The sequence below is a fragment of the Strix aluco genome, chromosome 12 (assembly GCF_031877795.1).
Source record: "Strix aluco isolate bStrAlu1 chromosome 12, bStrAlu1.hap1, whole genome shotgun sequence".
Classification (NCBI taxonomy): Eukaryota; Metazoa; Chordata; class Aves; order Strigiformes; family Strigidae; genus Strix; species Strix aluco.
Genome location: NC_133942.1, coordinates 20,753,127 through 20,774,636, shown reverse-complemented (window position 1 = coordinate 20,774,636; position 21,510 = coordinate 20,753,127). Strand labels below are relative to the sequence as shown.

Genomic DNA, 21,510 nt, shown 5'->3' with positions numbered 1-21,510 from the left:
GATTACAGAAGATGCAAAGCTCTGTGCACATTCTTATGTATTTCTGCACTTTATATATATATAGGAGATAAATTATGTGTGCAGCAACTAGTACAAACAAACGAACAAGAGCCAGAGCTCTTCTGGAGGGATTTCAGGGACAGCAGGCCAGGGCTTACTTGGATTCTGTTTCAAAACTTTCTGGAAAGAGAAACGTCTCTGCACATCAAAAAAGCTGGAATAAAGTGAAAGCAGAGGCATCTCTTTGCCTCAGTAAGTGCCAGCCATTAACACCTTGCTTCCACCTCTCAGAAATTGCCCAGGCATTTGAGTGTAAATAACCTGGGAAATTGTTAAAGCTCCAGATCTTTTGAAAACAGAACATTTTCTAACATAGGGGAGTACCTGTTGAAGTTGATCGGGTACAGGATAATATCCTCAGGTGCTCTGCCGTCCCACTGGATGACATAAGCCTGCTCAAGCATCACAACAGGCTGGTACTGCTGGTATGGTGCTCCTCTGTTCACGCCTTGCAACCGCAAGGGATGGGAATGGTATGCTGCTCTGGCAATGGATAAGGTCAGATTCTCGGGGCGTCTGGCCTGAATATAAAGCTGAGGGTGAAAGGAAAATGACAAACATATCCATTAAACCAGCCAGGCGCAGCCATAACATGTGCATTTGATCATCATCCTGTAAGTGGTTTTTGCCAATGAAGAGCTCAGAACATTTGGAAAGTCACTGAAACATTTCCAGTTCAAATAAAAAGGTAAAACAGAAATAGCATCTGCAGCCATTCGTGGGGACACCATGAAGTGAGATACGAATTGTACAGCGCCATAAAAATGTTCACTATTCAAAATCTTAAGGGAGAAGGGTAATCAAGAGAATATCACAAAGTAACTCTTTTTTATTAATTCAAATAACTGCACTTTAAAAACAGGCTTATTCCATTGAAAATACAGAAAAGCCTTAAATTATTTCAACAGGCTTTGGATTACATCCAGTTATCTAATGGAATCCACATCTTTGCTCTCAAGTAGCAGACTAGGCTGAAATTTTGGGGGCTAAAACTCAATGGCCTGACTATATGACCTTATAGACTAAATAGCATGTTCCACAGGCTTCAACAGAGAGCTCTTCTGCGCAGGGACCAACAGATGCCCTTGGCCTGTAGTTCAACTCCATGGACCAATTACGAAAGTACACTCCGGCTGTATGCTTTTTCTGTCCTGCCATCACCCAAACGAAGGCCAATTCATGTGGCAAACATTAGTTTTAAGGCTGAACGCATGACATTCACCTGCTTCCCCCTGTGTGAAATTCTCGTGCAAAAGGAGGATGCGCAACTAGTCATACAAATCTGACTCAGCACATAGGGTTATAGCAGACAGCTTGTCATGTTCCCTGAAGGGTTTCAAATGAAGCGAGGACAGTTGGAGACACCTATAATCCTGCTTCCTTCACTCTCCTACATTGTGCAATAGTGCTCTTTGCATCAAGAACTTAAAACATCCAACATAAAAATCCATGTTAGCTCAGAAACACCTAAGCTTCTACATGAGCATCCATCCAGCAAAACTATTTTTAGTTTCAATTTCTGTCTGTGAGGTAGATCAAAATGGAGGCAGTAGTCTCTTAACAGATTTTAATAGCACAAGGAAGGATATGAGCACAGCCAAGACTAGCAGAGAGGGCAAGACTCTATCTATCAGGATATCCCCCTTCTAATGCAGGGCTATGAGACCTTGGCCCCTCACATCTCCATATCTGCTTCTCTTCCTCTTCTCTATGCAGATTGAAAGCTCTGCAAAAACAGACTCTCTCTCACTGGTTTATATATGGGTTTATTTTAGTTAGGGTTTCTAGGCAGTTCAGTTCCCAGTTCCAGTTTCATGCTCAGGACTCTGTGCTTGTGCCTGCTCCTGCTGTTGAATTTGAGCTCCTCAGGACTTCCAAAAGACAGGCCATCTCTGCCTACCCCTCACGTCACCCCTGAATTCAGCAGCCCCATGCTCAATGCTCAAGTTAAAAATTTGAGTCTCATATCAAAGAAGTAATCCAGAAATGGTTGTAAATGTTTCTTGGATATTCAGTCCATTCCTCTTTCCACACCATTGCACTTTAATAACAACCTATCCTGAGTGGTATCTGCAGACCCTTGAAGATTAAAGTGGATCCCAGAATTGCATTAAACAGAAATTTTTCCTGATGGCTGAAACTATTGATCAAGTAATTCACTCCAAGCAATCTCTGAGCAGCTGCCCATTTGCTTATTCTTGATGGATAAAGGAAGAATAAATTAATTTTGCAGTCTGATAAAAGAACATTTTTATCTATGAAACCAAGGAGAAAAACCTATTTTCCCTTCACATTCAAACCATGATTGGAAAGTCAGTAACATGCAATGTAATAAACCACATTTCAATCTCATTTATCCCCACCCGGATGGGGAAGTGCTGAGGTCAGAGCAGGTGATCAGTAAGGTATCTTCAGACCCGAAATCCCATCAAAGTATTAACTGTTCTCAATCAAAAGAGCATTTTCTGACAAAGAATGGCTGGAATGAACTCTGATACTGCAGAATAATAGCCCACTTGTGTCTTTCTGGATAAGAGGCAAGAGTTTTTGTCCTATCACTGTAAACTTTGACATTATTTCCTTCTAATATGGGTCTCCAGCAAGCACAGAATATTAAGGTGGTTGCTGCTGTGCACTTACTACAAAATTAAATGCACCAGTGATAAAATAAACCAAGAACGGAAGGAAATGCATTCAAGGAGCCCCAGAAGTTCCTAAATTACAGACTACTAAGAACAAAAGATTCCTATATGCTTTAAGGTATTTGTGTAAAAATAAAAAGAGAGAGAGAGAGAGTGCTGTGTATGGCCCAAGCTGCTCACTACAACAATTGTTAATGAGTTCAGGAAAGTGCTAGAAGAGTTTGAAGTATTCTTCAATAAGATGATGAGGAAAGCATGGTAACATTTTCCTCCAAGTGCCTAGGGACCAAGTCACAGGTCACAAGGATAATGGTGACAACTGTTTTAAGAATGAAACAGTAATTACTAGAACAAGGCAAAATGACACTTATGCGTTGATAGAAATATTTGTAAACTGACCATCAGTGGCCACTGAGTGAATGCCTTCCAGAACTACAAGCCACCAAGGATGTGATTTTCGGTCCCACAGAAGTACAGTAGTATATCTGGTGGATTGTGCAATATGTTTATCACTAAAGGAGGTCACAGTAGGTAAATGTCCTGATCAAGCAATCTAAATCCTACACAAAGACACTCTTTTGCCCAGGTGGAGCATCACAAAGTCAATAGGACTCTGACTGGGAGCAGGAACTAGCTGAGATGTTTCCTGCAGCAACTGAGCTCAGCTCTGGAATGACAGTCCCGGTGACCTGGTCCTTCTTGAACACACCAAGCTGCACAAAGAGCAGCACCCTATATTTTCCCATGTATGCCTTTCTCTGGGCTTCCCCCCTCATTTGAGGGAACAAGGGACAAGAGGGGAATCCAATCCTTGTCCATGAAATCCCTGACCTCCCTTCTGTGATGCTTACACATATCAGTCCTAGTTACCCCTTCAGGTCTGTAATCAAGACCAACAGATTGCTTCAGAAAAATCAAGAAGAGTCATCCACCAAAAGGCTGCTTTCAGTTCCCAATGAGACGAATGAAGTAAAAAGAGCCCTTTGAGCTCCACCAGTCCCAGACAGGTGAAACATCAGCCACTGTCCCAGCATGGTGCTCTTGGGATGTCACAACATGGCCTCCTTCTTCCTAAGCCTTTACTCTGTGACACCTTTACTCACTTGAACTGAACTTGGAAAATTTTATCACTTTTCTTCCTTTTATCTACCTTTGCAGGGGCAAAACACTTGTGAACAGGAGCAAAAAGGAGAGTAACAAGAGAATTTTTTTCTAGAACGAAAAATCCATCTTCCTTAGCAAGACCTCCATAATTTTTGGTTAGCTCTATTGAAATATTTAAGAGGAGAAAGTAGGTCATAACGATACTTTAAAATATGAGAAGTGGTGACAGCTTAATGTAGTATGAGAAGAAAAGCTAGTTAAAACGTTGTAAAATTCAAGCCTTCTACTTGCCTGGATGGTTTAATGGACATAGTTGTCATTTTAGCTGCTTAAAACTTCATGCTAAAAAGATGTGTCAGATTTCCCTGTGCTTACATGGCAATTTTCCCAAGTAGATTGTGAAACTGAGAAGATAAGTTATTTTACAATTCATGGGGGATCTGCTATTCAACTGGATAGCAAGTATGAAGATAAGCAGCATGCAAAGTACTGGAACAGAAAATCTTGGTTTCTGAGAAAAGCTTTGCTTGCTTTCTAGTTTCTTTAACATTGCTTTTGTCCTGCTGTGGTGTCAACTGCCAGGCTGGGGCAAAATACCTTAAAAATTAGAAGCTCAGAACATACCTTCTCCCTTTCTGGTTGATTGACAGTTCAAAAAAGGTTAATTTCCCAGGGCAAAACATTTTCTCTATGAAATTTCCAAGTGAAGACTAAAATTCTTTCAGAAAGAAAAAAAAAAGTATCTTTCTCTAAGACATGATAGGACATGCTAGGATGTCACTGACATCGGCAAAACTACTTTGGTAGTTCCATTGGTGTACATCATACACCAAAATTGGATCTCTTTGCCCAAATATGGACATTATCAGCTGAAAAATACCTTGAGGCTTTTCCTTCTTCCCAGTGTATGAGGTGCTGTCAATCCTCAAGCATCACAGATACCCTGGGATTGTATGGGTTTGCCTGTGGTTAGAAAAGCACAGCTCAGTATCTACTGCATCTCTTGCTTGCTTTACATTTAGAAGCATCAGTACCAAAACCAGCTACACAGGTACTGAGTACGCAACACCAGCTGAAGGTACGTAACTTGGAGGTGCAGCATCAGTGCAACTGCAAACATTCACTGCACGAACAGAGTTAACAGAAGTGGAATAATTTCTATTTCAGTCGCCTGCAGTAAGGTAGTGACTAAGTGAACGGGTGAAAAATCAACAGCATTGCCTGAAGTATTTTATAATACCAAGGCATCAATTTTTTGGTAATTTAAAACTGACACTAATTTAGCTATGTAGCAGTCTCTTATGACTGTCTAACGCCTTTTTAAGCTTATAAAAGAAAATATCACATACTGCCAAAAACTCTGCTTATTTTAATAAAGACTAATACCAAAAAAGAGAAGTTTCACTGCCTCTCCTGATGAGTTGCTGTGAAGTCTGCAAGGACTGTAAGTGCATAGCTTCAACTGCCTAGTGGGAGCCAAGGCACTTGTCGTACAATTTATATAAAATAGTTTAGGAATCTCATTTACATTTTAACAAGTAATGCAGGTGTTGAGGAGTCTCCAGTTCAGTGCCTTTGGAAATCTCACCCACCTACAAGGAGAGAACTATGGGATGGGCCTCTCCCTACATTCTTGTTTTATTACTGGCCTTTGCAACAGCTGAAAGTCAGGTTGACGGGACACCAAGGACCTCAACGCCCTGCTGACAGAGTCTGAGTGACTCATAGAGATTGCCAGAAGATGTGGTGCTGCCAACTCTTTTGATTTCCCTGTGAGTCTCCCTCTACTTGGTGTTCTTCCTCAAAGCCTTGCTTTATTTACATTACAACATGAGAGTTTCAGCTGTCATTAAAAAGCAAAGGCGTGGGTCTTGTTTGGACAACACCAACCTTACAGGCTCCAGAATCAAAAGGGGAGGACAAAAAGACCTGATAGTTCTTGCTTGTGTAAATTTCATGATTTTAAGCTGGCTCCAGAACCCTGTTTTGGTAGAGAAAGGCAATGTTGGAGCCAAAGCACAAGGCATTTCTTAGTGCTTCTTGTTGAAGGAAGGTCTTGGACACCATGTGGGGAAGGTGGCATAATGCTTCTTGGACACAGTGAGGAGGAAGGAACCATGAACCAACTGTAGAAAGGGGGGAATGTCAACCTGAGTTGCCAGATTAAAACGCCCTCAGGACAGTCTGTCTCCAGGATTTTGTGGAGCTAGAAATGCTGCCAGAGGAATAGGTCTTCCTCAGGCATTTCATTTCCCAGGCAAATTACATCCAGAAGATACGAAAAGTGAATGAAAGAAACCAAGCAGAAAGAAATTAACTGAACTCTAGGCACTTTGCTCAGAAAGGATTTGGCTGCAATGTTGGCTGAAGGACTTGGATCTCATTTTTCCACACCAAGTAGCCCATCCCTAGGCTGGCTATCTTGGGCCCAGTTCAGCAGTAATACAGTCACTATTTCCTTGAACTGAAAGCACATTGTCACCTGCTTGTGCTAGGGAAGAATAAAAGTTCTTGTCTACCAGAGCTACATGAAAAGGAAAAGAAAAACAGATTTTGTAATAGAGTTGCTGAGATCAAAGCAAACCCTCTTTCTCCATAATTGGATTGACTCTTTTAGGCTTTTGATCTGAAGTATGACACTCAGAATATAGCACACAAACAAATCATCAGATTGTCAAGGTGCTGAGAACCAGGGTTAAGCTGAAATACTCCAGCAATTATACCCTCCAAATTAAATCAAGCCCTGCTGCAGGGACTAACTTCTTCTACCCTGCACACATATATATTTCCCTACACAAAACCCATAAAGTGAAGCATTTAGTATAAGCTTTACTCATCCTGCTGGATGCTGATTAGTTGAAAAATGCTGGTAAGTAACGGATCCCAGAGAAGTAAATGTTTATGCTTGCCTAAACCTAGCCAAGGAAATTTTCTATGGTGGAAAAACTGCCTCACCATGTAGAGTGCCATAACCAGGAGGGTATTAATAGAAATAAAAATATAAGTGCCTCCTTGTTTACAGTTCTGAATTTAACTGTTAGGTTGCCAGAGCGGGGAATATAATTTCTCTAGAGACACAGAGCAGAACCTAAGTGCTAAGCACAAAACCCTAATTCAATGGGAATGTTTCATAGGAACCCAATCCTGTTTCCGTCTAGGCAATAGCAAACCAGAGGGAGTAAGTCCAGTCTCTAGACACCTAAATAGCAACTCCCTCTCTCTGCCGTGCAACTAAGCCAAATGCATAAAAATATTTTTAGCTTAAAGAGACATGCATAATCTGGATTTGACTGTCCACATATTATGTAGGTATAGAGGTCTCGAAGATAATTGCATTCCTAAAAGTTTCCTGCATAAAGTTTCTTGGAGAAAGAGGAGCAGAGTGCTGTGTCTGACTGCCCAAAGTCCAAGCCCACACATTACTACACATCAGAGAAATCACAGAGAAAGCACCTTCAGAAATCTCCCAATGTCAAAAATCCATGAGTCTAGGTTTGAAACCCATCTTGAGGTGCAACTGTAGGAAATCAGGCTCTGCTAATCCCCATGCTCACAAAACTGAATGTTACAAAGTGAAACCTGACAGCCCGCTCGCTCCTCTTGAGGCAATTTTAATGCTGCCCGGTCTTCAGTGACTTCAGGCAGAGTTTCATCCTGTGCTGCACCTGCTGATGTCTGGGCAATGTCTACTGACTCCCAATGAGACAAGAGTTTGCAGCATGCTCCCAAGTCCACAGAAGACTCTTAATAAATAAATAAATAACACCTCCTGTATCTCATGAACTCTGATCTTATTTTAAGATCACTTGACCATTTCATATGCCATTCTTTGGCCTTTCGCATCCAGCAGTGCACCCCACTTCAGTCTTTATTTGACGGTGCAGGACTGTTCTCAGGGGTCAGGAGAACATAATGGTCCTTCCAAAAGCCACATCTTGCATGAGAGCTCCCAGTACCCACTCTCCAACCTCAAACCACGTGGTGCTGTGTGTGCCTACCACACACAGTCTTAACATTTGCCTTGTTCAACACAAGGAGACCCAGCAAGATGTCCAGGTAACTAAGAGTTTTAAAACAGGCCTGGATACCATTTTTGTAAATACACTAATATCCTTTAGAAATGGAGGAGCAAGGAGAGCCATCTGCAATCTCTTACAGGTGACTGTGAAAGCTGTGGTGAGTCATGTATTTACAGTATGCTCTATCCACACACAAAGGTCTTGTCAAAATTTGTGCAACATACAATGAACCACAATCTGATTATGAGGTCACATTTTTCCTCCATTTACCACTCTCCTGTTTCTTTCTTTCCCTACTGAAAGGTTATGTAGGATTTGCAGCCCTTTCTACCAAGGTGTTGACATGTCAGTTAGGTCTCTAACTCAAATATGCTGAAGAAAACTACTGTGAAGGTTTAAGACCACCCTGACCTAAGACTGACCATCCCTGAGCCAGTGATTTCTGGATGGGAAGTAAGTGTGAGTTTGTGTCTCAACCACCCATTTCACCATCCTGAACAGTGAGATGTATTAGAGGAGTAACATCTTACTGAAACTTGATTCACCAGATTTATCCACCAGAGCCCCAAGAAGAGGGGACAAATGCCTGGAAGCAAGAATTAGAGAACACCAAGCTTTCCCCCAACTCAATTACAATTTGCAGCTTCTTGTGGGCAATGGGAGGAGACTCCTTACAGCCACAGGTTGGAGGCAGCTGCACATCAGGAGCTTTACTGAGCCCTTGGAATTAGGCAGATAACACTGACAGGAATAAAATTATACCCAAGTTATTTTTCACCTCTTATCTTATGGAGTGTTGAGTAGGTTTCACTCCATCACCCCTCAGTCGGCTATCTGAAGACACACACAACACGCCCAACAACGTTGCCTGCAGCTGCCCCCCGTTACCTGTGCGAATTTCCCGGTACACATCACCCCGTTCCAGCGTGGGACAGTGAGACACCCAGGATGACGCAGCAAGTAGTTGTCTGCTCTGCCTATGAAAGTGTCCGGATACCCTGTCACTGAGCCATCCAGATCATGGAAGACGGACATTTTGTCACCGTCATTATCATTGCTTCCAAACCACTGGCCCGATCTGCCAAAAAACACTTTCAGTCCAACCTAGCAGGAGAAAATAAGAAAAATTACTGGTTAGCTCTAAGTAATGACTTGGGTTTGCAGTGTTCTAACAGCTAAAACAATGATACAGCTAGAAATAGAAAGCTCTATTGTCTGAGTAAAGAGTTTTGCTTTGCCTCGTCCATTTAAAAAAATTTCCAGTTGTATTGGTTTTCCCTCTCATTTCTTAATCCCAGTAGATATGTTCACAAAAATTAGACTTTTGGTTCTTTGAAATGCACTCGCACAACCATGTATTCCTTGAAATGACACAGCAATAAATTGTGTGGTGTCAAAAGGAAGAGGAGGACTCAAAGGGTAGGGAAGTACTGGAAGATTATGAAATTTACTGAGGAATATCACAGCTGTGATCAAAGAAACACAAATTACTAGATATTTGGTGAATTTTCTCATATATTTTCAATGACTGTTCTAAGTGCTTCTGTGAGTGCCATTTTTTTCTCATTGTTCCCCCTTATATAACTCATAAGAGACAGCAATTCTCAGAATTGGCTCTTGTGCACATTCTAATACATCCCTGAAGAATTTTTTTTTAGGGAAGAGAAATAACAGGAAGCAGCATTATCCTCATTATGCATAGCTCTGTTTTCAAGATTTTTCAGTAGCTAAGTAAAAGAATCTGTCCTGATACGAAAATCCAACAAAACAAGGAAACTGCAGATGTTCAGCAAAAAAGCATGGAATATTTTAACGTCTGCAGAGAAAATTATTACAGTGTGCGACAATTAAGTTCTGAAGTAATCAAGAAAAAAAATACTCCAGGTCAAGCACTCTGAATGAATCCTGCAGCAATGTGTATAAAAGCAGACAGCATAAATGGCAACTGGATCACACCGACCCAAAGGACTGTAATTTGTTCTATTTAGCCCAACTAATTTTAATTGGACTGTGCACATGAGTAAGAATTAGGGTCAGCAGGATTAGCCTGCAAGTTTACTAAGGGCTTTAAAGGCTTTATTTTAACAATAATAAACAGAACAGCTTAGGAGAATAGGAGGGTCATTGTGATTCAGAGTTAGATGGAAAGTCCCATTGGCTTAAAAAGAATGACCAATGCAGCAAGAACTACTTGCAGAACAAAAGTCTTTATTCCTTTAAAATTAAATTAGAGCCTAGAACCATTTTTCTGCCACCTTCTTGTCTGAGTCTCATAAACACCTGAAGCAGTCTCATTTAGAGGAGGCTCAAACACATGGGAATTTAATGTGTATTTTTGAGTGTTTTAAAACCTTTTCTTACTGCACCAGAGGAAATTTTTGCCCAAAGGGCTACTTGGCAAAGTAGGAGGAGTCCAAAAGTTGGGGTTTTTTTTCTTTAATTTTAATTTATAAAAGAGAAGATATTAAACAATGTAAACAGTGTGCTGCAGCTCAAAGCTCCATTATAAATACTTTGTGACAGTGCACTTCTGGAGTTGAATATGAAAACAGGAACTTCACTGAGGAGGAGAACAAAGTCAGCTGTACTTCAAAACAAACTAAGGCTCAGCCAGTACAGCTTACATTTGATTAACACTCTCAGTGTTTCTGTCCAGCAGCAAACAGTTTTGGTGCTAATGCTAATCTGATCTCTAACATTCTCCTCTAAAAAGTCTGAAAGTCAGAAAAGAAATGGAAATGTTAACGAGCAGTGTCACTGCTTTTATCAGTCTCAAAGTTACCTTACTTTTGTACACTGCAGGACAGGGGTGCACTGAGTTTGCAGTTACAGCTATGGCAACATGTATTTTTTTCTAAGTGAACACACATGAACAAAGACTGAGCTCGTCAGGTGTGTCCATGTAAAGTTAGGAATGAGCTAGAAGAGGGTGCAGAGACAGGTCATGTCTAGCTACCACACTGCTGTTCAGACACCTAATTTTCATTAGGTGTGGACTACCTGGGAGTGAAATGGTATAAAGGTTACTTGAATTACCTGTCCAAAGCCTGACAGGGAGACCTGACAGATGATGGTTATGTGAGTACGTAATCTCTTAGGGATATGCTAACTCAACCTGTCCAAGGGCAGCACACCTAACACACCTGAAGAGAAGTCCTGAACACTGCAGTGAAAAACACTTGCTATATTAAAAATTATTAACATACTGGAAAACATCATAATAACTTGCAACCTTTCCTAAAATTCAAGTGTTGGCACAAGCTGCCAACAAAAGCCTGTATCACTGTTATAATTTTAAGGAAAGCCCTTTCAACCAGTGTGAATCTTCCTATATTTTACCACCCAAGCACCCTGCCCTCTTTAGCATGGCTTTTACTCTGCTGGAGTGATGCTAGCCCTCACCCTGCAAGTCCTTTTGGTCAGCAGTCTCTTCAGGGTTGTTTTTAATTTTTTTTCCTGCTCTCTTTTTCAGGGGATAAGAGACTTCCGCTTTAACTCAGTGTCTGCTTTTCTTTTTCCCCATCATGAACTGTTTGCCAGCTTCTGCATTAAGACATTAGGAAGCGCCCATCTCTTAGGTAGGCAGAACTGCAATCCCATGGGAGTTGCTAGACCACAGCCAGGAGCAAGTGCTGGCCTCTCTGAGCTCTTCTGGGGACCACAAACACACCCAACGGAGACTGCAGAGATTCTCTGGCACAAGTAATTTCAGAGATGCCATAGTGTTGGCACAGCGAGGAGTAGAATAAGTTTGAATCCACCCTAAGCTCCTGGCTGCAGGGAAAAAATAACCAGCAGGACTATTAACAATGGATGTGAATTGGGACAGTTTGTGAGTCTTCTGCACCTACTGGAGGTGGCCTTGTTCATGGGAGTCCAAAACATCACATCCAACCTCTGGTTCCTCACCTCACTCTACAGGAGCTGTGCAGCGAAAGGACAGAGGGATGAGTTGATTGCTATTTTATGACAAAAAAGAGATATGTCAGGTCTTCTTAAGAAATGCTGCACAAGTGTCCTGTTCAGGCATGTCTCTGTTCTGGGCTGGGGCCATCTTCTTTGAGCTCTCAAAGTCCTGCTGACTAACAGTAACCAGATCTACTGAAGACCACAACCAGCATGTCCTCAGCTGGATTAAGACCAACTACTGCTTCAACTGCTTTGAAATAACTTCTAAAAAGCACCCTTCTTAAAACAAACAAACAAACAAGCCTAGCAATAATTGATAAATGTACAGATATCTTAGTATGTGAGATTTAGGTTTGTCAATGGAAAGGCAACTAGAATACTTTTTGCACAGCGTAATGTTTAGTTTTACTTGTCTGTTATTTTAATGCTGGAATTAAAAAAGACCTGACTGGCTTTATTATTTTGTTGTCTAACCAATCCGCTGATTAGTCTGATTAATTATACAATTATTCCTTCAGCATGACTAGTAGTTTTGTCATCACTATATAACTTGCAGTAGTGTTTAATTTCTTCTTAAAAAACAACTGTAAAATGATTGTCCTTTAGGGAATTAGTACTTAGCTACCCTTTAAAAAGTAATAAAATTAAGCCTGGAGACGGAAAATTAATTAAAACAGTCTACAGGCTCTATCTTAACAAGTCAAAGACATATTGTCCCATATAGCAATTAGCAACGAAACAATAAACTAACCGTGGTCCTTCAAGTTTGAAATCAGATTTAACACATCTGGGCTCAATCCGGATAAAACAGAATCAAAATGAAAAGTGCTGGGATGCAGGTGGTTACAAACATAAATGGTTTTTAAGTTGGCAAAATACCAACTTCACAAATGGATATTTCTTGGAAATGTACGTGCAATAAATAATTATTGGGATAATGTCATTAGGTTTTTTGTAATAGGCTGACACTGTACTATTTTAATTTGCTTTGCAGAAGTCTTCCGACCATTTTTACCTTGAAAACCTCAGATCTTAAAGGTGTTGCAGTACCAAACTGCCTCTCAGACAAAAAATGCTGGAATATTTAACAGGCTCATTGGCCTCAAATGGTGCAACTGTATTAAAAAGCTGCATTTTCAGCCATTCAAGATGTAATCATCCCCTTTGCTAATGTGCACAGGTATCACCTGTCTGAAATCATTCTGTTGAACAGAGTCCTACAGCCGCTACTGGAGGAAAATTTCCACACTCTTCCATTCCACCAATTGAACTTTTTCATCATACATTTTCCTCTAAGTTCCCCTCCCCAGTTCCAGGTTGATTTTCTCATTCATGTTCCCCATGACCATCTTATAACTATTTCCCCAAGGGAGGACATAAAGAAGGTACAGCAAATTAGCCCTTATTCTTGTTCCAAAGCTCTCAAGCATCTAAGGTAACTAAGATCTCTTTACTGAAATGCACAAGAACCGTGTTTTCTTTAGAGGAGAAGTCAAGTGACTGCAATCAACATCATCCTTTCGTGAAATACCCTCCTGTTGTTGGTCTAAAGTGTACCAGAGAGGGGACAGACAAATTAACTGCTTGCCAGTGGGAGTGATATTGGTCAATCCCAGAGCAATGGAAATTTTCCTCAAGATAAAGCCAAACCTCAAGCCAAAGTTACTACAGTTCATGGACACCCTAACAAGTATGGACCTTGTTTGAAAAAAGCTAAGGAGAGGTTATGATCCTTGGGAGCAAGCCAGGTGGAATGTTTTATTTCCCGAGCCAAGCGTTCAGGGTCATGACCCTGGCAGGAATCCAGGACGAGTATCCTACGGCCAAGGCAGGGATACAGACTCCCATTCTGCTGTCTCTGCTCAGGGGAAGTCCCTGTTGTGCTCAACAGGAATTTTACTGCTGACCTCAGAAACTAGGACGTGGCTTTGCTTCTAAGTGCATTTGTTATTTCTGTATAAGAATTGGATTGCAGCTTACTGTCTCCTGACATCTCATTTGGGTCCCTCTCAACCCCTGAGGCCAGGTCCTCACCAGGTCCCCAGCACATATAAGGTGGTAATGCTGCACCAGTGGTGTCCCAGGTCTTCTGGTTACAAGGTAAAACCTACCTCTAATGCAGATTTTTTAATGTATGTCTGCCCAGGCATAAGATACCATCGCATTTTACTAGCTTATAAATAACTTTCACTTGAAAAAAAAAAAAAAAAGTGTTGCCAAAATGAATCAACACTATGCACCAATGTAACACATACCACTGCATGAAAACTCCTGGTCTAGGATAGATCTTTCAGCACTTCTAAAAACTTCAAAAACCTGCACATCTAACGGCACATATTTCTGCTTTTCTTACTTACACTCTTCTCCATCAGGATCTGCGACACATTATTCTGGGGGCTTATCTGCCAGGAGTTTTTCATGAAGAACCCAATGGCACTTGAGTATCTGTCAACAGTCGGGATGAACTTCTTGAAAGTGCATTTTGCCATTCTGACAGGCCCATCATAAATCTGGAATCCACGAATAGGGAACGTCCTGTGAGATTTAAAAACACAGAGATTTAAACACAGTCCTGTGTTAAAAGCTTGGGCAAAATCTGAGTCTTCTCCTGAAGCCACAGAAAGATGTTAACAAGTAGCTAAACCACCTCTCCTTTCCCAAAACTGGGATCTGGACACTTATCACACAGTTAATGAAACAAAAAACTCTGCTGAACATCCTCTACAGGATAAGGATTAAGAGGCAAAAAAAAATTACTCGCAAGCTTGCCTAAGGCTTGTAAGCTGGGGTAAAGCAGTTCAAAACCCTTGTCCCCAGCCACCCAAGAGTTCATCACCATGAGTTCATCACCATGAGGAAGACCCAAAGGGCTGTGTGACAGCATTGCCATCAGGTTCCCTGTTCCTGGGCTGATGGGTTTCTCAGGAAAACATCAGCATGATTGAAAAAATAGTATCAGTCAGACTCCCTGGGGGCAAGTGTCTCCTTGGAAGCAAGAGCCAAGTGCTGCAGCACAGTTTCTCCTCTCCCTACAAGTCATTTCCACAAGATACCTAGGACCCAGTCCACAGTATTTCATACAGAGAAGTGATTTCTGCAGTATCGGTCCACGGACATGCTGTCAAGGTATCAGAGTTGAAGGAGACACCACTGGAGTCACAGGTAAGGACCTGCCCCTTCCACGGTTTGTTTTGAGAAGGCGCCAAGTTTTGCTTGGCCCCAGCCGTAGCCAGTTAAAGGGTGGCCTGCATCAGCTTCACAGACACTAATGAAGCTGGCCAGTAGAGGCATGGAAGGGTAGGTCAATACCTACTGAGTCCAGAAAGAGATACTCAGACATGACAGTCACAAAGCTGACAGCACATGGGCACACAGGCTCTCTCCAGCCTGGCGGTCACCAGGGCACAGATTCCCTCCCCAGCCCTGATGTTTTTTCTTACTGGTTGGCTCCAGAGGTCCAGAAACACTTTGCCAGTTGGAAACACCAGGCACAGTGTTTCTTGACCAAATAATTCTTCAATTTCCAGAATTGTTATCTCAGTAGTTGGGTTTGGTACAATTCCTACATCCCATTTTGCACTATGGCGTAACGAAAGAACAGATATCAGATGTTTTGGCATACTCCTTCCCACAAGTACATTGCCTAACAATATCACAGATGATTAGAGCTTGTTTGAACTGCAAAGGAACTTTTTTGCAAATGCAATTAAAATAACAACACTGATAATAACTGAGGGTAGCTCTGATTATTCTTGCTGTCCTACACAGAGCCCATTCTTGTGTCATTTATGCCCAAGCCATATATAGCCAGGGCTGTGTGCATGACATGTCTGCTGAGTACCGCTTATTACTTAATTTTACATTCCTCATAGAGGATTTAATGATTGGTGAGCATGACGGAGAACATACATTAGGGTAGAATTTAGGCTTGGGGAAGCACACCTTGCTATGGGGATGTGGGTAGGCACCATGGTTACTAGACAGGAGGCTGTGCTGCTATCAAAACAGAAAATAGCATACAGGTATTGAAAGAGAAATAAGATGCAATACTGAAAAATGGTTTCTTCTTTGTCAGACTGGCCATGTTTGCCCAGCTACGTCTGCAGGAAGGATGGTGGCATGGTGTATGGGAGCTGTGCCATCAGCTCGATGCTGTGCTACTGAAGCACTACACAAAAGCCATTTGGTATCTTTCAGATTCTCTAATCCATTCTCCAGTGACTAATAAATTAAGCAGAAAATTAAATCAAGCACATTCAGTTGAGAATGCTCTCAAGCTGTTGGCCTGAAGAGTGAGTTTATTTGGATGCTTATTATTTCTGGCCTGTACGATAATTTAAACACCCAGTATAAATTACTTGTTGGTAGTCACATTCATTCCTGAGGCTTTTCTTCTAGCTTATGCTAACGCCAAGAAGAAGTGGCAGAAGAATAACTCACTTGTTTCTGGGCAGTGTTCTGTATTCCCCATTTGCCCCTTTTCCCCAGTAGCTGTTTTGGCCTCCCTGGGAGCCAAAGTTGCTGCTTTCTCCAACAAAAATGGAGCGTGTAACCTCCAGGCTGGAGCCTTCATCAGTTGGGAAAGTCCCATCACTACAAAGCAAAGAAACACCAGGTAACTGTGCAGCACAGCACAACTGATTAACACTTTAACTACACCACAGACACAGTAGAACTTCCTTATTACTTTGGAAAAAAGTGCATGCACCTTTGTAACAGCCTGCTTTAAAATCTGTTTAGAAACCAGCATGTTAGTGCTTGGTTAGTGTTTGGGCATCAGTAATACAGGTAGCTTAGTCTGGGTAAAACCAGCTCTACCCTATCTATCTATCTATCTATCTATCTATCTATCTATCTATCTATATATATATAAAATTGCTCTATACCAAGTTGCTTTATAAATTTTTAGCTACATCCCTGAAGCAAGAGCCAAATACCACTGATGCTCATTGCCTGCAGTGGGCTTTGGATATGGCTTATTTTTGTAGGTCTTTTGCAGGAGGGGTCGAGACGAGAGCTGCAGGAGCATGGTAGACACCAGCAGAGGAGGCAGGAGACCTGCTGTGCCACCACGTGGGGCCATCCCAGCCACCCTGCCCTGGCAGCACATGAGCTACAGGCAGTGCTGCTCCACTGGGCTGGAGCAGAAGAAAAGTCTCCCTGAATACGGAGCCAGATGTTTAGTCTACTGGTTCAGGACCTACCATCCAAAAGGAAATATTCGGCAATTACGATGTATTCCCCAGACACGCTGAGGCAAAGAGAATGAAAGGCTAAATTGCCCCTTGTATTAACGGCTGTGCAGGGAAGACTTGATGTGGTCTGGGAGGGAAATGTGAGGTTTTCTTGTGTCTTACAGTAATTACCAGGGGAGTGGCTCAGCATCCATTCTTGAGCCTGTTACACTGGGGTTAAAAATGAGAAAAAGGTCCATTTTAAGAAATTACCTTGCCAGAGTGAGTCCAATTCCATTGTCTGAAAACCTGGGACAGAAGAAACACAACGGTGTAAATGATGAGGAATGTCTGCAGAGAATTTGGCCTACAGACCTATTTATGTCTGCTGTGAGGGGAATGATATAACACGTAACTACAGTAACCTACCCTGAGTTGCGGAAAATAATGTCGCCACCCCTGGCCCAGGCCCCGTGGTCATTATTTTTAAAAGCAATAAGACCATCAATCACGGCAGGAACTCGCGGCTTTTCGGGATCAGCATCTTGATGTGGGTGAAACCTGAAGCAAGGAATTTAGTTAATGCGGCACAGGAGACACAGGACCCAACATCAGACAGAGGAGGTCGTGCCTGGCAGACCTCGTCTGGCTTCCAAATATCAGTGCGATGGGCCTAAAGAGGTGATATGCCCTGGATCAGAGTCAGGCTATTAGTTTGATTTCATTTCTGTGCTTTGGTACAAAGCAGAAAACAAGAAACATTCGTAAAGGGTAAAATTCTGATCCCAGTGAAATCAACAGGCGGTTCTCGCTAGACTTCAGTGGGCCCACAGCTACTTTTTAATTTGATTCAGTGTGATTTAGAGACATAGAAAACATTTTTCCCAAGTCACTTGGGTCCTTTTGTAATTGTCCTTACAAGGCCCACTGAGAATCCCTGGGTTGATGCTAGAAAATCAGTTAGGTGCTTTCAAGAATCTCGTTCAGCAAAGGTAACGGAGTAGTTGGAGCTGCTTTCCTTGCATGTACAGACCAGACCTCCATATGCTTCTGTCTCTGCTGAAAGAGAAGCTGTCGTATGAAAAAAGGGTTCGCCCTGGGAACAGGGCGCTTCTCAATGACTTGCAGGCTATTTCCTGCCACACTGGCTGTGGATGGCATATCTGTGCTGCGTTTGGAAAAAAATCACCATTGCTTTTTCTAAGTCTACCCTCACCTCCTACTTCTTCCAGCTGACATATTAAGGGACATGCCTCCTCAGTACCCAAGGGGATGACCCTGGCAGGGAGTTCTCACAAAGGGACAAAAAGTTGCCCTCTCCTTTCAGCCACACGGGACCATCATCTGTGGCATTGATAGAGTATGATGGAGGGAAAAAAGCCAAGGCCTGACCAGGAGCGGTGGCTGATTTTTGCCACAACTTCCTCACATAGACCTATACGGCCACAGTGAGTGAGAAAATGGCCTTAACTTACCTGCTTCCACTCTGCAAAAGGAAGCTCAGAGATTTTAAAGCAGCTGACAAAAAAACTTTGAGGCTACTTTATTTTCCTCATTTATCCTAGACCAGTCTCAGCAGTGCCTTACGTCATCTTTCAGATGTAAGTTCTTCTAAGTTATCAATAAGAAATGTTGGAGTTTACAAACCCACTAATGGACTAATGGGATCTGGATCCCCTTTCACACGCTTCACTGCTTAGTCCTCATAACCTCAAGTGCACGTGTGTCATTTTTGGTCAGCAGTAACACAAACAATTCAAGGCATAGCTATGAAGTATTTGCCTCTGCACATTAGAGATATCTTGTGTGTTTTTTTCAGCCATAATGAGGCATTAATGATCTGCTAAATGCAATGCAGAAGCCAAGAAACATTACAACTATCCAAAATAGTTAGCCATACAGCATGTGCTTACCTGGCATTATCAACGGTGAGATACTCTCTGGGATCTTCAGCACTGGCTCTCGTTGTCTTTACTCCTTTTCCAATAAACAAACCAGCCTGAAAATGCACATGACTCCAATTATTTTAACAGACCACCCAACGGAGACCAGAGATCCCGGATTTTTATCAATGAACATGGGCTGCCAGTGCGTGCAGGCACAGCAAGCGCCTGCAGCCTGGGCTTTCTCCTCCCTTTCAGTGTCACTTGGCACCGCTCGGGATGACATTAGCACAGGATGTAGCACGCTGAAGTCAGGACAGAGCCTGCCCTGCCATGTGTTATGCATCAGCATCTTGGGCTTTCTTCTGACCCAAAGCAAGGCACTGAACTCCCACTCTCCCTCTCTCCCTTGCAGAAAGCAATAAGGGACTTCGCCAAGCTCTTGATAACTTTTTGGAAAAAGAGTGTTGTTAAGAAGTAAGGCTTTAAATAAAGAGTGACGAGTCCCCCGACAGTCAAAAGAGAACATGAGCTGCTGTAGCCAACTTAAAGGCTTTGGGCTGGAGCAGCAGCTGTTGTGGGCCAAGATGTAAAATACACAAGGCACAGAGAACAGCACTGATTTCAATCTAGAATCTTGAGAAATAAGTTTAAAATGCTTTTTATAGCTTACAGGTTATGTTTTCATGTAAACAGTGTATTTGGGGGAAAGTGTTTTTCTTGGAATTTGTTGTTTAATTTTTCAAAGGTGATGAGCAGGCCCTGGCCCAAACGACTTTTGCTCATCTCTGCTATATCCTTGCACCACTGTGGCCCACAGCAGTGCTCAGTGTCCTGCCTGTCATTCCATAAATCTCAGCTAGTAGTAGGTGTACCCATGGCCTGGGCACATCCCCTCTAACACAGGCACCCAACTACAGTGCCTGAAACGGGACCCCATTCTGCTCAGCTCCCTCTTTAACCATCAAAGAGCATCACCCCCAAAAGTTAATTGTGTCTTGATACAGTGTTAAAAAACGTTCATCAAAATGTACCACACCCATGATCATCTGATTTCCAAGCACCACACACAGCCAGCCCTATGCCATGCTATTACATAGACAGAAACATATAAAAATAATCCACGTGCCTTGAAATTGGAGTGGACTCTGTTGTTGTAAAATACTCCCAAGGGGGTATGTTCAGCATGTCCCTCTGGATATTGCCCCTCGGACTGTCCAGTGGGAACTCGGTGGAAGATGTACCATATCCCGACATCCTAAAAGACAAGGGGAGGTCTGAGAAATGGGACACTACAATTAATGATACAGCTTATCCTGGGGACCTCGGGTTTCCCACTATGCTGGCCAGATTTCTAACCTGAGCCTGCCAAACATGCGAGTCCCAGAGGACACACACCAGCCCATACTCTTACACCTCCCAACTTATCCTTTGTCATGCACACTGGGTCCCTGGGGCACACACATGGGTTTTAAAAATGCATATATTGTGGGTGAAATTCAGGTGGTTTATTGGAAAACATAGCCTCCTCTATACAGGCACATTAAACACAAACATGATCTGAGTAAACATCAGAGATAATGACAAGGGGAGAGTATATATTTACACAAACATAAAATTTTATTGGGCATTTAGCTATTAACTACTAATAAAAATCGTTTGCTAAGAGACATCACACACCATTTCCAGCCACAGTTGTGAGGGAAATCAGTGTGAAAACTGTAGGCAAATACTTGTTCTTAAGAGACACAAAGGTTGCAGAAATATATATCCAAATTTTGCAACGGCTTACTAAAAATTCATTGCCCTTATGCTAATGACATCAATAAGAGTAGAATATATGGGAACTGGAGGCAAAGCATAGCTCTTGCCATTAAATGATTTTACCTGAGCACCAGCTGCTGCATTCTCTATTAAGTTGTTGTTTGGATTTGCAATCCAGAATGTGCTGACAGCCCTGAAAAATCAAAATCAAAATGATCCTAAGCAGTTACCAAACAGGAAGGGATACATTTTCATAGCACTGCACTGGACTAGAGCCACAACTCTCCTATTGACTCTAAAACTCCACACAACCTTTTAATGATACTCTTTAAGGAAAAGAAACCATCTAGTAATGTCAGACGTTCATTTATGGAGCCACATGCTGAACCTATTGCAAATTATATGAGACCGTTAACACAAAATCCATGCTCCGTTAAATGCAGCTTAAGGAAACCCAATGACTTTTTTTTTTTTTTTTTAATGTTAAGCAGCTTTGGAAAATGTCTGCAATGTGAACTTCTGGTTTGGTTTTTGGAACTTCAGGGGCAATGGTAGGAGGTAGGGGATTCTCTATGGATTTATGAAGCTTCTAGGTGGAAAACAAAACAAATGTCATTGCAAGCTGCAAATGGCTTGTTAAGCAAGAGAAGAAGATATTATTTTGACGTTTGTTCAAATAAGGAGTTTTTGCTTCAGAGGGAAGATCAGTAGTGGCACAAACAGAAGCCAGATATAGCTAAGAAAACATTGCCATCTGTTGTCTTACTTCATTTGATAACATCTTCTGCAGTAATAAAGACCACATGTAAAAACACTGTAAACCTTTCCTCGTGACTGCACCAATTAATTTCATCATTCTAAGCACAAAATCTCAGCTTTTTATCCACCTTAACTATTACATAATCAAGAATCCACACTCCTTTGGATTAACAGAACCACCAAATAGGTGCAGAAT

At 42.0% G+C, this 21,510-nt stretch overlaps 2 protein-coding genes across 4 annotated transcripts in view; both read right to left on the bottom strand.

Moving 5' to 3' along the window:
• The window catches only part of LOC141928548 (cell surface hyaluronidase CEMIP2-like), a 54,839-nt gene that overhangs the window by 20,164 nt on the left and 13,165 nt on the right, over positions 1-21,510 (bottom strand). Inside the window, exons 10-18 of the mRNA XM_074836942.1 lie at positions 20,679-20,748; positions 19,921-20,049; positions 18,822-18,907; positions 17,338-17,469; positions 17,182-17,217; positions 16,175-16,327; positions 14,092-14,269; positions 8,714-8,929; positions 385-593 (exon numbers count right to left, since the gene is read on the bottom strand). Coding sequence (XP_074693043.1) covers positions 385-593; positions 8,714-8,929; positions 14,092-14,269; positions 16,175-16,327; positions 17,182-17,217; positions 17,338-17,469; positions 18,822-18,907; positions 19,921-20,049; positions 20,679-20,748 — 1,209 coding nt within the window. The remainder of the gene's footprint in view (positions 1-384; positions 594-8,713; positions 8,930-14,091; positions 14,270-16,174; positions 16,328-17,181; positions 17,218-17,337; positions 17,470-18,821; positions 18,908-19,920; positions 20,050-20,678; positions 20,749-21,510) is intronic.
• CEMIP (cell migration inducing hyaluronidase 1) overlaps positions 1-21,510 on the bottom strand; it is a 114,259-nt gene that overhangs the window by 83,763 nt on the left and 8,986 nt on the right. The gene's annotated exons all lie outside the window — the stretch shown is intronic.